The 22,236-nt window shown below is 42.9% G+C and overlaps 1 protein-coding gene across 1 annotated transcript in view; it reads right to left on the reverse strand.

Annotated features, from left to right (window-relative positions):
• The window catches only part of nphp4 (nephronophthisis 4), a 145,012-nt gene that overhangs the window by 29,833 nt on the left and 92,943 nt on the right, over positions 1 to 22,236 (reverse strand). The window contains exons 13-17 of the mRNA XM_076093142.1: positions 21,593 to 21,750; positions 19,069 to 19,260; positions 16,622 to 16,809; positions 7,052 to 7,212; positions 5,968 to 6,155 (exon numbers count right to left, since the gene is read on the reverse strand). Of these exons, the coding sequence (XP_075949257.1) occupies positions 5,968 to 6,155; positions 7,052 to 7,212; positions 16,622 to 16,809; positions 19,069 to 19,260; positions 21,593 to 21,750 (887 nt within the window). The remainder of the gene's footprint in view (positions 1 to 5,967; positions 6,156 to 7,051; positions 7,213 to 16,621; positions 16,810 to 19,068; positions 19,261 to 21,592; positions 21,751 to 22,236) is intronic.

Below are 22,236 nucleotides of genomic sequence, written 5' to 3' on the forward strand. Positions count from 1 at the left end.
GCTGCATCACGCTGGCAGATTGTTGAGACAGAGCTGATGATCCTCATCACTGAAACGTAAGCTGATACTCCTGGTTTGTGTTGCAGAGAGAAAGCCCAGCACAACGTCTGCTGCTCTGTGTGGAGGTGAGTAATTGTAAAAGTGCCAGGGGGGCTGAACTCTATCAAATTTATTGACTACCTCTCTCTGTTGCATGACAATAACCCTACTCGGCACTACCCCACCTGCCTGTCCTCTTTGCTCTGCTGGCGGTTCTTGAGGTTAAAGCAACAACAAACCACTGATTTACTGGCCTCCAGAACAAACGGGAGCAAGCACCAAGGGGCTTTCAAAGTAGTCTGCAATATTCGATTTATTCCAGGCCACTGACCTTTCAGAATAAGCAGATTCCCTCTCACCTCAGGGCTAAAAGCAAGGTTGATAAAGTCAGGCCTTAACGCGGCAACAGTAAGAGCTTTTAATGAGTGGGACATACTGTATGTGCGCCCCCTTAGGGAAGCCACCTAGCTAAACTAATTGTCAGGTAAATTTCACTGATATTTTATTCCACTGGTGGCAAGCTTTAGGCAGGGTTCCCTCTACTTTCTCCTGCTGCAACAGTCAGTCTCTCCAGGGCTTATCAGGACACTGCAGATGAGAAGCACTGTGAGGTCTGGAGAAGAAGGTGCTAATCTGTCTTCTCTACTGTGCTGAAGGGAGGGGGGGGGGGGGGGGGGGGAGTGCAAGAGACAGTGTGAGTTAGAGAGAAACGGTACAGACACAGCTCAGTCAGCAAAAACAATTTCATATCAATAGGCATTCCCTTCTGTCACATATGGTCCTTTTTACTGCTGGCAAATATTACCTGTTTCCAAATTGGATATTAAAAGCACTCACTGTCTTCATTTTTTGAGCCATTATTGGCTTTTTATGACGCTAAACTCAAACAATATACGTGCGAGATGGAGTTGGACCATTAAAAGCTATTCTATAATCTGCTGTAGCCTTGGCTCAGACAGATCAATTTGGGTCCAGTCACAAAGCTGTATGTAATTTAAAGTTTTCATCAGCCAAAGTAAGCACCAATTTGTTGAACGAAAGCGGCACTTATCAATACATTTCTTTAACAATGGATCAAATGTGACGTGAAAGGGGACGCTCATAGTGATGAAACCACAGAGAATTATCTTGGCAGTTCGTCTCAACTCTATTTTACTTACTTTACTACATTTTAGCATCTTTTTGCTCAATGTTTTAGTTTTTCACTCTCATGCCGTGTTCAACTTTCTTTCTATGACAAAGGTCTGATAAACGCACTGTGCGCCACCTGCCCTGCACCAAACAGCAGCTAGAAAACAAACAAAAAAGACAAGCTGGACATGATGGGGCATCTAGCATCTAAAGAGTCAGAAACTTTACCCAGGATTTGGTGGAAACCAAAACTGAGCTAAACGGAGGGTGAAAGTTATCAGGTGGCCAGAAGCATTATTCAAAATGAATGGTAACGATGCTCCATGTCTGCCGGATGTGCCAATAGGCAACTGTTTTGTAACAAGTTTGATGATATGATGATGCTATTATTACGGCTTTATGATTTAATCAATTTATGAATCTGTGTCACATGAAAATGGCTACATTTCGTCGTCCCTACTGAAATATGTTGAATGTACAAGAATGTTTGCTTGTGACTTGTTCCTTTGGGAGCATTGACTTACGAGATATCCTGTGTTTAAAGCACACGTATTGTCCAGACGGTGCCGTTCGAGTAAAACTAATGGAGCATCAAAACGTTGTCAACTTGTCTTTGCCTTCATTTGCACCATCCAGAGCAAATACATTTGTTCACATATACTTTTTACTAACTTTATATACAATCACACCATATGCAATATTTCCTTTGTGACCAGTCTGAACACACCCGACAGCGCAAATCTTGCCTGATCTGACGATATGGTGGAAAGGTCAATGAAAAGTTAACTTAAGGGTTCTCAACAAAATCATTTGGAATTATCCTCCAGGGACCATGAATGTCTGTATCAAATGTGATGGCAATCTGGCCAGTAAATGTCAATATAGAGAAGCTCACTTTTCATTAAAATGAATGGACAAAGAGACCGAACAACATTGCCATTCTCAGGTCATGTAGACACAACTAAATAAACACACCCACAGAACAAGCAAATGTGGGCGTACAGAAACCCAAGGCTGCATTGCTTTTGAGTTGAGTCTATACCCCTCTGTCATTGTTTCTTACTTACACTAAAGCCACAGCCTCACATCTATGAAAATGTCTTGCCTTTACTTGCCTCTTTCATTCAATCCATCCTTTACTTTCTATCCTTCTGCCATCTATCTATCTAGGCTGCCTGTTTGTTTGAGAGAGATAATATGACACAACTGGCCATCAATTAATCCACAGTATGTGTCTGTGGAAAAGCTCGGCGCTCTATATCACAATGACATCATGGATTACAAAGATTACACACTGTTTATTTGATTTTCCATCTTTGGGACAAAGTTGCTCACACGTGCTGATGATTCTGCTCGGACTCAGCAGACTTAGTACCAGCTTTCAAACGCTGTTCAGGTTGAAGATCTCTCTTTAATGCGTCTCTTCCCCTGCCTCCGTCTTCATTCTCCGCCCAGAGTTCATGTGGATTCCGCAGATGAAATCAATAAAGCACTGTAGCTTTCCTCTGGATTCACCAGTCAATCAGTTTCATGGGACGAGCAGGCGGTCGTCATGCTTTATAGACTCCTCATCTGCTCCTACAGTTCTCTGTGGGGGAGCGCTGTTTTCTTTCTCAAGACCTTCCTCAAACCCCCCCCCCCCACAATGTTCCAGCCACGATTTCACAACTCTCCATTATTCTGATTAAGCCACTTCCTTTAGTCCTTTACAACGCTATTAATAAAAGCTGCTTTACAGAATGATTGAATAGGCCCGACAGCCTATATCATTACCATTTAATTAATTACTTGTCAATCCCACCTTGTTATGATTAAAAAGGATATCATTGGGTATTTCACTCTTTTTCATTTGGAAATGACAGTCTGCCACTCACTTCTTTCCACTGAAGCCTAATTCTGATGAATTCCCAACCGGGGCGAAGAAAAGACATGATTAATAGCATGCATGAGTGAAACACATAGAATTAGAAAGGGCAGAGGGCAGTGTGTGGCCTGGACTGCATTGCTTGTGAATTACAATGGTATAGAGGGAGGAGAGACATCCACATGGTTCTATACGATTAATGCATATGATCATATAATAAGAGACAAGTCTTACATTCTCTTTAGGATGACTATGTGGCTCACATGGTGAATGGAAGTTTCCCATCAGTGCAAATACATGCTGTACGTACTCACCACTCTGCTGCTCGAACCTTTTCATTTCCTACTCAATTTCAATCACCTCCATTCTGAGTGCTGTTAAGTTACTGTCAATGAAACTCAACACTTCCTGGCAATTGCAAAACTAAAAGCCGATCAGGAATGGGAAGGAGTATGCCCTGTGAGTCACTGGAAGGCATTTAATATGAAACGTCTGAGCACAAAGCGTTCAGTATCATTGACACTAGCTTAACAGCAAAATTTTAAAAAGGCTAATTTAAAGCAACTGGAAGTATTGAAGAACATATTACATGACTCTGCCAATGTTGTTCCGTCTGTGAAAATGTAGAGTGTGCTGAATTTATGAAGTTTTGAATTTGCATTAAAAGCAAGCAGCTTCAAGAACAAATGCGGAGCAGAGCAGAAAACAGATGATTATTACTAAAATGTAATATCAATAGGGTTTACATTTAAAGTACACATTAAACTAGTAAACTTTATCAAATGCATGACTAAAACTAAATCAACATTATTCAAAATCAACAATATCCTCACAATATTCCACAGGACTCGCTGAAAAAAAAAAGAAGAAGCTTTTACTGCTTTAGCCACCCTTCCCCTCACACTGCTGCACATCTCTTCTTTCTCTCACACTCTGTGCCATCAACCATTTAACAGGCGACCTTCCCTCACCTCTCAAGCTAAAATCCAAAAGCTGTATCTGCACACTGTCAACACAGAAATATAGCCTGCCATTCAGCTTGGCCAGCGTGCATTTTTGAGTCCATCCAGTAGGGATTTAGGGCTAGTAGAGTTTTCACAAACCATAAAGGAGCCATGTAATCCTTCTATTGAACTTGGAAAATTGCAAATATTGGAGTTGCAGGGTTCTCACATGATGTCAGTGATATACCTGTCCGCCTCTCATTTCTGCCACCCTGCCTCATCACACACAACCTGTCTACGCTCTGCTACACCTGTCTGTCAACATGTCTGCGTGTATGCATGAGTGCATGCCTTCTTGGCATGTTTGAGTGATTTGATATGCACACAGGCTTGTGTGTGTGTGTGTGTGTATGTGTCTGTGCGTCACTGTGTCTGTCGTTCATGTTAAATCTCCATCAAAGTCGTCATAAAGCAAATCCATCTGTCATATTGTGAGTAACTTCTGATTGTCAAGCCCCCATTAATGACCAAGCTTTACATCCTTTACCACCCACCAAATGAGAGCACTTATTTATTACCTCTTGATTGCAGGCGCAGAGAAAGACAGAGGATATACGGGGAGGCGAGAGAAGAAAAAAACCTGCCACAGAGAGGAGGCAGGAAGAGAGAGCGTGTGATAGAAGGGTAAGGGGTAAATGGATGGATGGGAGAAAACAGGAAGACAGTGATAAAGAGTGAGAATGTGAGAAAGGCAGCGACAGATGGAGGCAGAAACAAAGAAAAGTGCTTGCGAGTCCTCCCTCCCCAAATTGATTCTGACTGTCGGCCGGGGGGCGCCTGATGGATATCTGAGCCTTGATTTGAATTTACATGCCAGACACGACCATACCCCAGCACACCCAATAACCCACTGTGCTCTCAACCTGCCTTGAGTGATAAGTGCTGGCATGTTTAGCCCCAACAATGGGAGTTGCTGAGGCCCCCAGAATGATGCATCGTCTATGAGAGGGAGTATCGTTTTAACAGTTGATTAATGGCAAGGAAGCTATCGTCAGCTGCCATCGCACCGCGGGGGCACGTCGGGGCCCAAATTGGATGAGTGCGAGGGAAGAGGAAAGGTGCTCAGTTGCTAGACGGAGTGGAACTATCACATCAAGATATTTCGCTTTGGCACAGTGTTTGCTTTGCATGCCTGCACACACATGCAGAAAATGGGAACTTTCAACAGCAGCAGCAGCCCTGGGGATTCACTGTCATGTCCCAACCCTACACATCAATAAAAGTAAACAGGCAACATTACTTTATAATCCGAGGCTCCGAATAGATATATGACCTGAATATAAAACACACATTGTCAGATTTGGGTGATATTGAAACTGGATTTTCTTTTGAAAAACGAGAACAAATAGAATCTCCTGGCTTTCGTCAGATTTACCGTCGCGTTTTGGGAATGCAAATATCGAGCTCTTCGCAACAGCCCTCATCCCAGGCATTCGCTCTCCGCCCTCTTCTGTGTCCAACTGGGAGCCGCGCTTGATTTAGTTTTAGATTTAGAAGTTTCTCCAAAGTGAGACAACTATCTGGTTGGTCAGATGAATTCTCACTAAATACTTCATTCAATTCTCCATGGAAGTGCATTTAATACAGCATCTTATGCTCATTCACAACAACTATGACTTTACAATCGGCACAACCAGAGAATTCAGATTATTGATAACGAAGGGCGTAGAGCATGGAAGGTCATTGTCTGCTTTGAGATCAATGTGTCTGACAAAACAATATCAACCAAGGCTCCATACTTGGATCGCATCATGGCAAACGTGAGCCGGATCCATTCACTGGTGAATACCACGAGACGCCGTTGAAAGCTCAGAAAAGGGGTAGCACAAAAAGGAAGCTGTTCGGGTGGTCGGCCCATCTGTGAGTCACGGGCATGTCAGTATTCGCACTTCAACAATCCAGTGTTAAAAAAGAAAAGTCTTGCGGTACTTGCCTATGTTGCCTGTGCGTATGTGCAGCCGGCCCCTGATAATGGTGTGGACCGTCACGGGGCTGAGAGCTGGCCGTCGGCCCACATCTGCGCTCGTCAGCAAGGTGTCCTCTCCCACGTAATCAGTGGTCAGCACCTCCACCTCGTGAAGGGCCTGCACTGCCGATTTACCCTGACGCAACATGTACTGGGGATGCAAAATAGGGTGTGAGAAAAGGAACTGAGTGGCATTTATTCACAAGTATGCATTAAACACAAATGTGCTGATTAAGACACATTTAACGTGATTAAATGAAAACACATATACGCCAGGAGTGGGAGTTTGACTTATCGCTCAATGAATAATGTCAAAACAGCCCAACCCGGTTGTAAACGACTCCCTTACTTTTTTCTCATTAAATGCTTTACAAACTTCACCAAGTTGCAAAACAAATCAATTCCGCATCAAGGTTGGCAAGAGAGCTTCTGTCCAATCAATGAACAGCAGGGTTGAAAAGTTAAAATTAAAACGCCTTTAATATGTCGCTTGTCTTCTCTTTCAAGAGGTTGGTATCGGAGGGAAACTCGCTTCGGTCAAACCCTTGAACACACAGGGACAATACACATAAAAAGTGCGTTTGTCGAACCGCCACATCTCATGAAACAAGATCAATTGTATTTGTTATGGTCCTCGAAGACAGAGTAAAACCATTTATAACAACTGTTGTCTAATGTGTATGATTTGTGTATTTGAGGAAACCTGGGTAATTTACAGTATAAAGAAGAGTTTTTGTATTTGACTTTCTATTATCAGAGGCAGCTTTCTCTGCAATGCCTGGCTCCCGCTATTAAATGTGTTAAGACAATCTGCAAACGCCACATGAATCCATGACAGAGGCACTGCGTTATGATGAGGGTGCGTCACGAGTTGACAACGCATGTGTGAACAGGATGTGTTTTCCTGTGGAGCCTGTGGTTTGATGCCCAAACTCTGAAGTTCTTGCAGCGAACACCATGTCGGTGGGAATTAGAGTTTGTGTTTCATCCGACAACAAATAATCACTTTCATCTTGATACATTTGAATCACATGTCGACCTTTTTACCTTGAGCTCGACGGCAGTAGAACCTATAAGGAGCAATGAGTCGCTGTCCCAGATGTCAATTTGCATGGTGTGGAGGGCCAGGTAGCGCAGGAACCAGCGCTTCTCTCCGGGCTTCAAGAAACCCCCGTCTACTCTGAACTGCACCTGCAGGCCCGGGGAGCCTTAGACAAGGAGAGACAGGACTTCAGCATGGAGGGGAAAACACATGTAACGTGTGATGTAAAAATGTATGATGATGTGAGTAGCAGGATAAGGAATCAGGACATCATCTTCTTACATAGCTCGCTACATCAACTTAAAATATTGACAGAAAAATGACTGAGTAAGGTGCAGCTGGTTGTTCAACAATAACAACTCATACATTGGCAAATTTCTTCTATTGTCAAAAAAACCTGTTTATTTTGCTGCTCTTAGCAACCCTAGCCAATGCGTCAACTGAAAATAACATCAACAGGACACTCCCAATTACAACGTGTTAGTTGTGGAGATTTGCTGCTTTTCTTTGTGTTATCACATTTGTCTATTTTTTTATTTCTTACATCTTTCCTATCTTTATGGAAGAGAGAATGGCATGTTGTTACTCAACACCACCACCAGAAAAAGTGACCGATCTGATGATTATGTGGGCCTTTTGTTTCCGTCCAGATGGCTTTGAATATGGAGGGGGAGCCATAATATCTGTAACCAGCTGTCAACCTTGTGGACAGAACTGAACGGGTGCAGCAGCCATCGACTGGGAGTCATTAGGTCTGATGATTGTGCTTGATGGGAGTACAATAACCAAGGAGTACGAGGCCATTTCACAAAATCAGAAGCACCCTAGGGTTCTCGTATTTCAAGATGATAATGCCGCCTAACACGGCCAGGAAACCTTGAGAGTGATTTTATGAACAGTGGGCTAAAGTCACGGCATTAATCGCCACATCAACCGTAGATTCCCCACTTCATCACTCAAGCTGCTTTTCTTCTTGAAACACTATGCACAGGTCAGGTCCTGCAAAGTCACATGCAGAGACATACACACCAGCCATTTTGCTATGATTAAGCCCAGACTGATTTTGAGAATGTACAACGAGTGCCCTGTGATTCTCTCATGACCCCATGCACCGACGTGAAATCTGACTCATCCTCCAACTCCGAGCAGCTCAAATGGAAGCGACCCCATCACTGATCCAACTCAGCTGGTGAGTGGGTACAATCAGTCAGCTGCAGCCCAAACCCAACCTGCAGCGTCCGTGTTACAGCGCGCGTGTGTTCAAGGTGTGAGTGAACACCCCCCCCGGCATCCCCTCCATCTCTGTATCAAAGCCCCCATGCTGTTTTTATACCCATAGGATGAACGTGAGGCGAAGCAGCTGGCTGGATAGAAGTGGAGTAATGAGGATCTTTGGTGACGGCCCTGCAGACATAACTCTCTCTCTCTCTCTCTCTCTCTCTCTCTCTCTCTCTCTCTCTCTCTCTCTCTCTCTCTCTCTCTCTCTCTCTCTCTCTCTCTCTCTCTCTCTCTCTCTCTCTCTCTCTCTCTCTCTCTCTCTCTCTCTCTCTCTCTCTCTCTCTCTCTCTCTCTCTCTCTCTCTCTCTCTCTCTCTCTCTCTCTCTCTCTCTCTCTCCAAACACAAAGTTTTGTTGGAGGCAAATGCCAAAACCTAGTGCACGGTCATGGTCGGGGCTCCATAGCATTGTTTCGAATCTGACCTCCAATCTCCAGACTTTTAGAATCTGAATCCTTTGAAGTCACTAATCAGATCTTTTGTAGGTTTGGCTTCTGACACTTTTAAGAGACAAATGAATGAGTTGCTATCAGCCCAAATGAATACCTGAATATGAGAAAACACTCACCCACACAGTTCATTTAGTAGCTGTAAAGAAGTTTTCGATCATATCAAATGAACTTCATCAGTAGATGGAGTTTGCCCACATTGCGCAACATTAGATTTGTTTTTCTGAGCGATTTAAGGACTTTGCGTCTTATAAATTTAACTTTATCTAATATAATACAATTAGCTAGGTCACTTGCTTGTGTATAACTTCAGTTATGTGACAGCAGGTGGTCCTGTGTGTGTGTGTGTGTGTGTTTGTGTGTGTGTGTGTGTGTGTGTGTGTGTGTGTGTGTGTGTGTGTGTGTGTGTGTGTGTGTGTGTGTGTGTGTGTGTGTGTGTGTGTGTGTGTGTGTGTGTGAGAGACTGGCTTTGGTCTGGTCTTCATTTTAATTTTAATTTATCTTGTCATATACTGGAGTGAAGTTCTGTTTTCTCCTCATCAAGGTAGAAAAGTCGCCATAACAGCGTTTAGATCACCATGAGACACTAAAACTCTGGAGAGAAAGGCAACATACAATTCTTTCGGATGGGTTGCAGCTAATTATAGTGACTTGAAGTTAGAGAGGTAACCTAGGGACGGCTGAGTAGAATCCACCCACGAGGGAATGTTTTTTATTGATCAGATATCTCAAATGAAAAAACATACCGACTAGGGAAACCTCCATTGTAGCAGTGACAGGCCATTACAGACTTGTTTGACAGTATTCAAGAAAGAGATAAAGGGAAGACAAACAAAGACCAAAGAAGTCTATTTATATACAGTATTTCTGTGCTGCTTTTCCTTTTGCCTAACCTACAGCGACTCCCTCACCTCCCCCTCTCCCCAACCACCCGCCAACTCTCTCCACTTGCACCATTAATTCTCCCAGCATGCTCTTGGCTTGTACACAGTGGATGGGTGGCAATGAGAGCACAGAGGGAGAGCGGGAGGGAGATAGAGAGAGAGAGAGACAGAGAGAGAGATAATGTGCGATGTGTGTCTGTGCTCACAAATGGGGAAGAGCTGACAGATCTGGCCCAGGGGTTGTGTGTATGTGTGTGTGTGTGTGTGTGTGTGTGTGTGCAGCTTGGTCTGCAGACGAGAAGCGGCAGCCAGCCGACCCCCCCAAACCTGGATGGTCTGCCTGGTGTGCACACAGCAGGATCAACAACTCTCAACAACTCTGTGAAGGCTGCAGGCAAAGAAAAGGGTGAGGATGAACAGAGTGCAGAGCTAGATGGAGATGCTGACGCAAACCAGAGCATCACTAAGGTTACTAAGGTTACATTTACCAACATATTTTTAGTTTTAAAAACAACAAACATGTTGGCCATTTAAGGTTTTCCAATAAAATATCAGAGATATGACGCACTTTGTTCGATATTTGCTTTGTTACTTCTAAACAGCAATGTAAAATGTTTGACATTTTACCTCATTCACTGCTGGAATGATAACTAGGGGCGGAATACATCAGCTAACTAATGTTGCATAAAACAAGAATCCTGTAAAATGACAATAGCCAAGCTACGATTGATTTAATTGCATATGCACTAAAAAGGAGGATCGCCCAAATAATAGGAGATTGTTAACAGAGGACGATTAAGTATTCTGCTGCATTTACTGAGGTCACGTTATTTGCGTCTTTCAATTTTTGCGGGGAAAATTCTCCGCCTCTGAAAAGGAGGCGGAATCACAGCGCAGACGGGATTCACAAGAGCCAGGAAGGCTGTAGTGGCGAAATGATTACAGTTAAAGGAATACTTTACACTTAAAATTACCATTTGTATATCAATATCTTTCTCTGTGTTACCTTGAATTCATGTATAAAACATTTTGCTTGCATGCCTCCACAATGAACGGGGAATCAAAACATCCTTTAACAAACTCACACACAACTCGTGCAGAATGATCCAAGTCTCATTTATCCAGAAAGTACTGAGTACATGACCGGATAAATGAGACTTCGATTACACTGCATGAGTTGTGTGAGAGTAATTAAACGGATGTTTTGATGTATAGCTTTGCTGTTGGCCTGCATTTTCCCCAATTCCTCAAGGATTAACTCTGCACACAAGAAGAAAAATCCGTGAGTGTGACACCATTTTCAACATAAACCAAACAGGGACACACTTCACTATGTAAAGTTTCTCCAATTTGAAACCATTCTCACGACACTGTAGAGCTGGCAAACGTCACATCTTTTCCACATGGGTGTTGAGGTTGAGTGGAGCTGCAGCATGTTGGAAGTTTGCCGAGGTTACTAAACTCCCTCTATTCAAAAGAATCATAAACGTATATATATATATATAAAAGGTACAGAGCAAAGAAAAGGAGGAAAGTAACAACTGGAGTTCCTGGTAAGGGTTGAACTGAGCTTAACCCAACACAGAAAACTCCAAGTGTAAATTCACAGACATGTCAGTCAAGCACAGTCTGAACACGCCCACACAGTCCTGAGAAGAGTTATAATCAGGAGGCAAATGAAAACAGCTGTGTGGGTGGACCCTGGCTGTGTAGGGCAATATGCAGGATTGTTCCCATCAATGGCAAATAATTGCTAAAAATAAAACTGGTCACATATTGACCTGCTGTTACAATTGGCTACGCAGAACTTCCAGTGTGCCCCACTGCTACCTTTTTGTGTCCGCAAAAAATACTAATTTCTAAGGGAGAAAATTGCATATTCCTTTTCTCTCTGGTGAATTATTTTAATTGTTACTACCTACAGTCTAACCATTGTTATTGCTTGCACATAATTGTAATAATGGTACACCTATTGCCTTAGCGAGATCGTCGGTGGAGGCAGAGCACTTAACTCGCTGTGCGAGCTAAATGAATGAGGTAAACAGCAGGATGCCAAAACTGTGTCTCACTTCCTTACTCAGTCTGTTTAGTGCCGCAGTAGGAAAGAGAGCGTTACGGAGTGAAGAAGCTGATTGTCTTCTGGCACATGTATCAAAACGACTGCGAGAGTCATACTGGCTTGTATGTAGTGGGGAAAGAAATATGAAAGTTGGAAATACATGTAATATTCTGCGACTTTTTTCGCCCCCACAAAGCAGCAGTTGGCAAACTCGCATGATTGGGACCCCAATTTGAAAATGAAGGATTTACAGCTCAACCAATTTGCCACGTAAGTGCACAAACAAAGTTTTGAATTTTTCCACTCAAGTTTTTTATATGTATATCACTTCCTGTGTGGAGAGATGATTTCCTGCCTGGGATATTCCTCTTTTGCAGCATGATTCAGGCTGAAGAATGATCAAGTGCTGCTGTAAAACTAACTAGAAAACGGGGTTTAAGGACATTTTTTAGACCTAATTTGTGAATGGAGCCTGACATGATAGGACGGTCCAAAAGAGGGTTAAGGAATTTAATGGCTTTCTGAGGCACTTCCACCCTGGAGGACACAGAATCACAACGCTGAATAACTCCAGCAGCTTTGAAGCTGAGACATATTCCATATTCTCTCTCAACCGCTGTCTCTCACCCTCACACACACACACACACACAACACACGCACACAACTTTCAAACGCTCACACTGAATGGTGAGGGAGCAGTCAGGGGATCATTGATCTTGTACAATACCCACATATCTTTATAGTTCACTTAAACTGCAGCCAATAAAGAGTGTGTTCAATGTTTTACATTAACATCCATTTATCCAATTAGGGAGTAAAATATTACAAAAGACTATAATAATTTTATTGGAACGGGGGAATTACATTTCCTCACTTAATCAGTGTCTGTAAAATGTCGTAGATTTGTCATTCTAACTGCAATAATAATATATTTGCAATGTGGCTATAAATAAGGTGAGAGTAGTTTTGAATTCACCACTTTTTTGGTTACATTGAATTGCAGAAACATACATCGATCGTGGAGTGGTGTCACCGAGTGCTCCTTATTTCGACAAAAAGCCTACAGCCAATAGCGGCTCTGTGAGCAGGTACTTTGGCAAAGCTACACTCTGAGCTAAATGCTAATGCCAGCACGCCACCATGCTCACACCGACGATGCTAACATGATGTTCAGCAGGTATAATGTTTACAATGATCACCATCTTGGTTTAACATCTCAGCATGCTAATGCTTTTGCAAATTGGTACGAACAAACGATGTACAGCTAAGGCTGATGGATACGTCATTAGTTTTGCAGGTATTTGGTCATAAACCAAAGTGCTGGAGAAGCTGCCCCCTGTCGGTAGGGGCCGGTAAGTGCCGCTCGTTAACCCCGGTGTGCGTTTGGCTATCAACCAACAGCTAAAGGAACTGCCAGTACAGACGCTGCTGTAACTCTCCGCAACTCAGCCGCTGCTAAGCGGGCAGACAGCTTGGTGAGTTTCATTTTTTTATTTTCTTGCTTGTTTTTGAGTTTGAATGAAGTGTGTTTTACACGCCTTACATCCCCATTGGTGTCTAGACGGGGGATAGTCAATTGTGGGTTGTATTCATTCAATCACACACTCACTGAAGACACACCTGATGGAGATCTGCACTCTACTGAGTACACCCTTCTAGCTACTATTGATCCTGAGGGAAAATGTAATGTATGTACCAAATTGCTGAAAAATTCCTTTCAAAGCAAAAAATGTTAACCTCATGGTTCTCCATTTTAGTAATAATAAAAGAGCAAGGACAACCTTGTGAATCAGAATGTTGATCAATCTGAAACCAGCCTTAACTTCAGGGACTGTTCAAAAATCTGTAAAAATGTGTTTATAATGACTTCTGGTAATTGGAGCCAGTCCAACCAACATGATGATATCCAGATATGGTTTAAAGGTGTCCTGTCCCGTTCAATAGACGCCTATCGTCATAACAGTGATGTGAAACATGCATAAATGTCATTGGGTTGGACAGAGCTCTCATTGTCAGATGTATTCATGGCGACAACACGGAATAAGGAGACACTACAGAAGAAAACACTTAAAAAGGAGAGAACAAACAGGCCTATTTTATATTTTTTTCAAGGCCACACTGAAAACTAACAGCTCCTCTCAACAATGAAGCACGGAGGCTGTAGCAGAAAGAACTGCATTAGTGTACAAAGACTGACAATTCACTGAATAAAATACTAAATTCAATCAACTGAAAATACAAAAGATTTGACTGAAGAATCATTTTGTCTGTTTTTGGGTCACCCGCCCAATGACACCGAGCAAAGCAAGAGACATGCTTAAAATCTGTAACAGGGGAGCTTAAAAGTAGAATCAATTTGCAGTGTGTAATGGCAACGTAGAAACCATGACCTTAAATCTTTAAACTGTCACTTAACTGTTGGGAATGTCTAGATTGTAGCTACAACTATTGAGTATTGCTATAAAGTGTTACAAAATCTTAATCTCTTTAAATGTTTTTCCTTAAACCGCAAAAGCTTAAAGCAGCGTACATTTTCTTGGCCACCTGGGGGCAGCAAAAACAATCTGAAAACACCACCATGGACATATTATCCCCGTGTAAAGTTGTATGTTGATTGTGTTACACACCAACTGTTTATTTACCTACTCAGCAGACATCGAGCAAAGACTCGTCAGTCCAATAATCATGCTCTGGTTTTGCCAATATCCTGCTCATTAGCATCTAGATGTCCAATTTTCTCCACTAGCTAATCACAAACTTGTCTTGCACAATTATCATTTCTTCCATTGTTAATACAAACATATTGATTAGTGGAGCTTTAAAGGACCTTTATTGGACAGCAATCACAAGTGACAAGAGTTGATTTATTAGTAGACGTTATCATTAGGTGCATGGATGATAAAGGAGCAATATATACGGCATTCAGAGGATTAATATATCATCAAACAACTATTTTCTATGAGCCACCGACTCAGGTGTCGTCCTGTTGAGAGCTGTTCAGAGGCGATCGAAATCGAAACCCCGACAAAGGACGCCAGGCAGACACACAGCTGACAACCTCGCGGCTAAACCAATTGATGCTGTGGAGACTTACTGTGGAGAGCGCCGCATGTGTCCACCACGGTGTACAAAACGTCATGGCTGCTAACTCATTGGACTCAGACGCCTGCTTTGAGCATACACTGCAGCTGGTGGTAAATGATGGATTTAACCTGTTTGTGCTTCGGATATTGTTGCAGCTGGGTGGCTTATAAGCAGCTCAACAACAACAACACACCTGCGTGCAACGCACTGAACTTGTCGGTTAGCGGTTGATGATCAATTAAAAGGGTCAGCTATCGGTCACCTGACTGAGATCAAGTGGAATGAGACCATGAACAGGAAACAACAAATATATGTCTCCTTGTGAGGTACAGTGTGTTTGTCCCTTATTCTGTTCTGTTTTGTGACAAAACCACTGAAATGTTTATCCGTGACATACCAAAGCAATGTTTTTTTTTCTTTCAAACTTACAGGTTAGTCTCACTTCAATAAATGTTTTGTATTATATTTTTTATGTGATTAGATGTTTAAACACACGTGTAGTCCTGGGTGTTTTGTTTGTTGTCTTTTCTGCTTCGATGTTTGTGAAATTTGTGTGTTAAATTTCGACCATTTCCAAATGTTCACAAACCTTTCTCGCATCTGATTGTAATGACATTACAAAAAAAGCTGATTTAATGTATCAGCATAATTTCCACTTAATGCACTCAGTTAAGATAATCTTTTTGAGTTACAATTTCATGACAAACTATAACAACATCTTTCCAGAAAGGGCATGTGTTCATAGAAATCATTTTACTTTTGTTGTGGTTCAGCAAGTAAAGTTGCGTAACACCAATGAGTCAGATTTAAATACCTAAGGAAACAATACACTCTAAGAGAAGCTGTGAATGAAAACTGTTAAAATGATAACTGTAGCGCTTAATCCTCCATAAGTATAGTTCAGCAGCTGTGAGTAAATAGATGGAAGGGCTCTTTGGAATATATAGAAGGATGTGTCTGAATGTAGGAGGGCTCTGTGGAAGTGAACACTGGATGATATAGATGCAGAGACAGACAGAGAAATATTGACTGAGTTAGACTGTGAGTGTGTGTCTGGGGAATGGAGAATATGAGTAGGCGTAGGAAGGAGGAGGGAGATTGTTTTGTGTGCTCGATATCACGCTCCGTCAAAAGCTGTAATATCTCTTCCATTTCATTAGTTGTTACATGAATAGACTTGACAGCAATCAGCACCCGTCCGGCTGATTGAAAGAGAAGTGCCTCAGCATCAGAGAACATCACGGAGCATCATGGAACGAGATTGCAGTTTGTAGGCACAAATTTGTACAATGTTAATCTGGAAAACGGGAAAATGAACCACAGCCTGGCTTATATCCAAAATGTGTGACAGATATACGACTGCAATACTCTGTGTTATCAGTGGCAGGGATTTACAAGTGTTTTCAAAAAGCATGCAATACATTTTTACAAAGATGAATGCATTTTCCCACCTTTCAACACGGACATGAACGCACCAAACAGCATGAATTTGTTCACATTCTCAAACATATCACTATGCATTGATAACATAACTCGTGATAGATCAGTTATCCTGTGCATGGTTTCATACCAGGCGAATACAATTGGAAGCCAAAAGGCTGCTAGCAGGGTACGAAAATAAATAAAGTTTATGTCCACTGTAATTCTTTTCTTTAAGATGCTCAAAATGCATCCACACCGCTGGGACCAGAGTACCAGGATGGGTTCATTCTTCATAAATGTTTACTGGGGAGATGCACGGAGCCCAAGTCCATTTGAGTGAGGAAGTGAGCAGTAATATTACATTTCTTTTTTGTTTTGTTTTTGCAGCAGCGGATCCTTACCAGAGTTGACAGTGCCGTCTTTGTTGATGGAGGCCAGGACACAGGGAAGTGGAACAGTAGCTTTCTGTTGAACCCTGTCACTGGTCAGTAGTTTGAGCTGCTGCGATGTGACTGGTGGAAAGCGATAGAACTGGAAGGTGAAGTGGATGTTTTCAGGCCAGTCGGGACCAACGCCTGCCGCTGGTATTCTGGCAAAAGACAGACAGAGGTGGATGATTATTCAGAAAAAAAGTGATCGCTCATGCTGCAATATTTGAAAGAAATATAGCGACGCTGCATGTAAATAAATGAAAAGGTGATTGAGTTACTACCCCGAATATGTTCAATTTAACACGAACTGTGATATTTTTATTACAAAATCTATGTGGGGAGTAAGTGGTATGCATATTCGAAAATTGATGGTTAAAAATGTCATTAAAAACCTGGAAGGGTAAATCACATTTTTGAGCTTTTGATTTACCTCAGACAATTCTAGCAAAGAGAAAAAATCAAATATGCATGTCTTGCACGTCCTCCCAGAGCCTGTAACTCAGCTTTACAGCGACTTAAAGGTAAAAAGCCAATAATAAAAATGAGTATTAGAACTTCAGGTGGTAAATCACACCTTTAAAATTGGCTCTAAATTAGACTGCTGATTGAGTGGGTACAAACTCAGCTCTATACTTTTGATATATTATAAGTGGATAGCTTGGCTCCTTCTTAAAACTTAAGGCAGCATGAAAACTAGTTATTATGTGGAGGACAGGAAGTCTCGTCTGTTTGTGTCAAAAAGAAAAGTGTACAAATGTGGTTGTATTCTGTTTACACAAAGGGAATCATTGTATGTAGTTTGTGTTCGCTAGGACTCCTATGGAGACATAAAAAAGTCTCTCACACTCAGAGAACCTCCTGGTGTTGTGTATCCCTTTTCACACAAACACCACCCTCTGAGTGTGATTTCACACACACGTACACAGATCTAAACACACACTTGAAACTGCTGATGGCCCACAAAAAGTCCCGGTGAGCCTGCAATCGCTCGATTTAGCAACGAGCATATTAAATAATGAGCGGGTTTCAGGATGAGCCTCTCTCTCCGTTTCCGTCTGATGAACAGATTAGCAATCAGTCATCGGTTATTCAATAATGAGGAGAAAAGACGAAGGCACTTGTAAACAAGCAGGGAGTGCTGGGAGCCCCCCCGCGTTCACGGAAGTGCCGTCAGAGCCGGAGATTTCAAGGTGGAGGAGCGGCGTGTGACCTCCCAGTCGATCACTTGCCGTGGAATTCCACTGTTTAAGAAGCCGCCGTGCTCCATCTTCACAGAGGAGCCGGCATTAATATTAATTCTGTAAACAGACAATATTGATAATTATGGCGCCCGGGTGAGAGCTAGAAATTACGCTGCCGATGCAGAGGCTCCCCGCTTGCTAAGCACTGCCGCTGCCGCCGTCTACGTCCCCGCCTGCCGTACCTGTTTGTCATAATTATGAGGCAAACCTCGACCCTCTCTACAGGGAGCTACGGAGATATGCGATGTATGTTCGAGTATGTGGTTCCAGGTTGCAAAAACAGAAGAATCAAATAAGCTTTGATAGCTTCACAAACAAATTAAAGAAAAAATCCATACTTTTGGATATTGAAAGTCTGCTTTGTCTCACTGTCTCCAACTGATAGTGTTTCAACTTACCCAGGGGCTTATATTAATCCTGCAAACAAAGTCGATCTATTCACACGTGATATTGAGGACAGCATTATGCACCACATGTAACTGCGTTGAGGTTGGTACACAGGAAGTCACGGCAGCATGATGGCGGGTGTATGATGAACGAGACGGATGCGAGTTGGGTTTATCAAACCGCTGACGGTGCTGATGACAAGATGTAAAGGACACAAAGAGCGGTGTGTTTTGTACCCATCCTTCAGCGGGCCCCCTCTACTGTCAGCCCCTGACAGAGGGGACACTGGCTCCAGGGTTTTTGAGATGGGCCGCTGACAGAGGAGCAATTCAGCCCGTGCTGACGGGAAATGTCTTTATGGTTTGTTTTTTTCTTCAAGCGTACGTCTGTGTACGGTGTACGGATATGTACTTGAAATGTGTGGAGAGGCTGACTGGCAGGACTTTATGCTTGCATGCTTTAAGTGCATTGATGTTTTGGCTTCAGTTCAATACAAAAAAAAAGACATCTGAAGGCAGGCGGGGTGTCATCGTGCATTAAGGAAGTACCTGCTCGTATACAGTGAAATGGCCGGCGGCTCAGAGTGCAGTAAGATGCAAATCAATAACTGTATTAACAATAATTCTGACATTTCTGAAAACTAAATTGTTGCATTTACGGTAATATTTAAAGTATAAAATCGCACCTGATCTATCATGGACTAAATGTATACTGATCTCTATGACAACAGCAACAGCTGCTTTCAGTCAAAAGTAACAGCCTCATGTGACCCGGCACTGCAGGCCTCACCTGGTAAACGCCAGAAACTGGAACACCAGCACGTTGCCCTGAAGAGGGTCAGTCTCTTCACGCTGAGGGTCAAAGGGCACCGGCTCTGTGGGGTCCAGGACTTCCGCCGCCTGCCCGGCACAGTCCACGATGTCGGGGAAGCCAGCGGAGTAGAGGTGGGCCAGTGAGCTTCTGGAGCTGACCGAGCAGGAACTGAGAGGAGATGGGTTAAATCAGTGGAGGGCTCCAGAATCATGAGCGCACATCGATCATTCGCCGAGCTAAACAGACTCCAGCAAATGCCGTAATGCAGCAGGAGGTAATGTGTTTAGCCCGTGATGCACCGGTCTCACTTGGGTGATTTGTGGTTGTAAATGAGGCAGAATTTTTTGGGGGGATCTGAGCAATACCGGGCTGTTTTATCACTTCAGACCCAGATTAGCTCGGATCTGTTCCATTTTGACTCCAGATGTTTACCCTTTGGGAGATAACTTGAAACTGAATTTGAATATCCCGCCTGACTTCACAAAAATGCAGTGAAACAATGATCACACGGCATGAGGATGTCAGCAATATCTGTCAAGCAGCGGCACCACGAGAACGCTTACAGGGGAGAGAGAACGAGTGCCAAAGCGCTCCCTCAGGATTTTCAAACATAATTGGCAGTTATCTCTAATCATAGTGGCCACCTGTTTTTCCGCAACTATGGTAACATTCATAACTTATACTTTCAGCGCTGACACCCAACACTCTGGGTATGATAAACACAGTGCACAGATGGCTGGCTAAAGTGCAAGCGCAGGAAAATGAAGGATAATGTTTGGGCTTATCAGAGCAGTAATGCTGCCTGAGTCCAGTTGGTAAACAGTCAAGCACACGGCTTCACATTTTGTGACAGAACGACGCCTTGATCAAACTAATGAAGGCAACAACAGTGAAGAAGACAGTCGATTGGGTTTTCCTCTGCGGCTGTGTCAATGTCATGCTTTCAAAGTTATATCTTAAATTACCCCAAGTGGATTAATATTCAAGCCATCATTTTTTATTTTTTTTATTTCAAAGGGGGCTCAATCAGATATGCGTGGCAGCTTCAATTAAACTTCTTTAAGACTTCATTGTTCTTCTCAAAGAAGTGGGTCATTCCACCCCGAACACAGTCAAAAAGATGTTTTGGCTCCGAGTGAAGCGGCAGAGATGCTTCAGCCCACTGAGCTGAACAGCATCGTGTCTGGATCCAAACTCTGGGATTGGGAAAGTGTTTCGATGCCAGCTGCTTATTTACAGACACTGTGATAATGCCAGGCCTTCTTTCTGAGTAACTGTGCCCATTATTTGCAGGGTGCACTTTCTCATTCGGTGTCCCACCTCAACAGACCTGGCTGCTTTGAGATATCCTCTCTCGAAAATTCGCTGCAATGTAAACTGTGAGCTCGTTGCATTGCATTCTGGGACACCAAATCAAAGTCAAAACCTCTTCCTTACAGCTGGATTTAATAACGGATTTCCACACAAACAAACAAACATCGCTGACACCATTACCTAAAGTGGGACGTAAAGGCTGACAAAATGATTTTTTTAATTGGCTGTGAGCTGCATTCTCCTGCTTGCTGTCAACTCCGCTATACTACCCAGTGGAACACATGCTGCCAATTAGTGAGCCGATCGATATCCCTCTGTAGATAGCGAGGCGGTGAACTATTGTGGTAATGAAGGACTGTAGTGGTGTTCACACAGAGATACTGGGCCAGATAAAACAGTAGCATGTTGAAAGCGGCTTCCTTCAATGATGTCTCTTATCGAACATGAGTAATACTCATGTCACCCTCTCGTGCTGCCATTTAGAAGTTAGCCACACCAGAAACTGGACCATAGAAAATACAACAGCATGTATTAATCTAAAAGAGTCAGGAGGCCAAATCATAGTTTCATATATCTGGAATAAACTAGAACGTCCTTTTTACACTAACGTGTTAAACACCAATTCAGTTCCAATCCAGTGGATTTTCAAGGCGTCATAAGCATCTATCGAATAACTGGCCAGTGCTTACCGTTCCCACAAATAACAGCTGCCCTCTTTATTGCCATCCGTATCAAACAGCTGATGATCACCAACATACATGAAGAGGTATTCCGCTCACTTCTCAGACAGGATCAGGGATAGCTTTGGGTTTCAAAGGGCAGAATGATCCCCATACCGGATTTAGTTCAGCTTATGTGAATAACTAACCTTAACATGATTCGAGAAGCAAAGGGGGAGAGCATGAAAAACGATGCACAAAGGAAATCATGTCCAGCATGTGCTATGAAGGCTGCCCTGCGTACTCTTGGAGTAAAAAGCCAATAAGATCAAACAAGCCATCGCATAACATTTTTTTTAAAGTTTCAGACACTTCAAGATACTTCAACTGGCTTTTAACCCCAATTGTATTTGTTCATGACAGCTTCAAACAAAAACTGTCATAGAGGCTTTTATTGAGTAAAAACCCTTTGACTTTCTACAACAGATCATTTCCCATATCTGAAGAAGACAACAGAGGGGGCTCACCTGGGCATATTCATCCCCAGTGTGATGACAGGGGCGTGGACAGGGGTGAAGGGCAGCTCCTGAAGTTGGTCTCCTTCGTCCTGAGCTGACGGTGACACATCCCCTCCCCGATGAAGGTCCATCTCCAGGTGGGCAATGTTGCTGGCACCTGAGCAGGCCTGTACCAAAGTGGGCCGATACAGATACAGCAGGTGATTCGAAAACAGCTAAAGATAACAAATTATTTTTAGTTAAAAATCCATAAAAGGCCAGGAAAGCTCAAGCGAAGGCGTCTGCAGATCAGGCTGACTTTATCATGTATGAGACACAAATAGTTAACTAAAAAAGTGAGAGGAAAAGCCAAGTACAACAACACGAAACGCCTGCACTGTAGTACACTTACGGGCAGAAAGGAATCCAAAAAAGGACTTCACTAATTGGCAGCCGGATGCACGGAAATGACATGCAGTAGAGCTATTGGTGGAGTTGTCAGAATTGATCCTGGATTTTGGCCTTGTACTCTAACTGCTCCAACCCCATGCTTACCATAGCGTTAACACTTCTTCAATACACAGAGGTCATATATCTGTTCTACGTTCATTTGAATGCCTGCATAAAAGAGCCTTGTCCATCAGTGTACAAACCCGTTTCCTCTTAGTGGTCAG

The sequence above is a fragment of the Anarhichas minor genome, unplaced genomic scaffold (genome assembly GCF_050575085.1).
Source record: "Anarhichas minor isolate MPS153535 unplaced genomic scaffold, ASM5057508v1 ptg000003l, whole genome shotgun sequence".
NCBI lineage: Eukaryota > Metazoa > Chordata > Actinopteri > Perciformes > Anarhichadidae > Anarhichas > Anarhichas minor.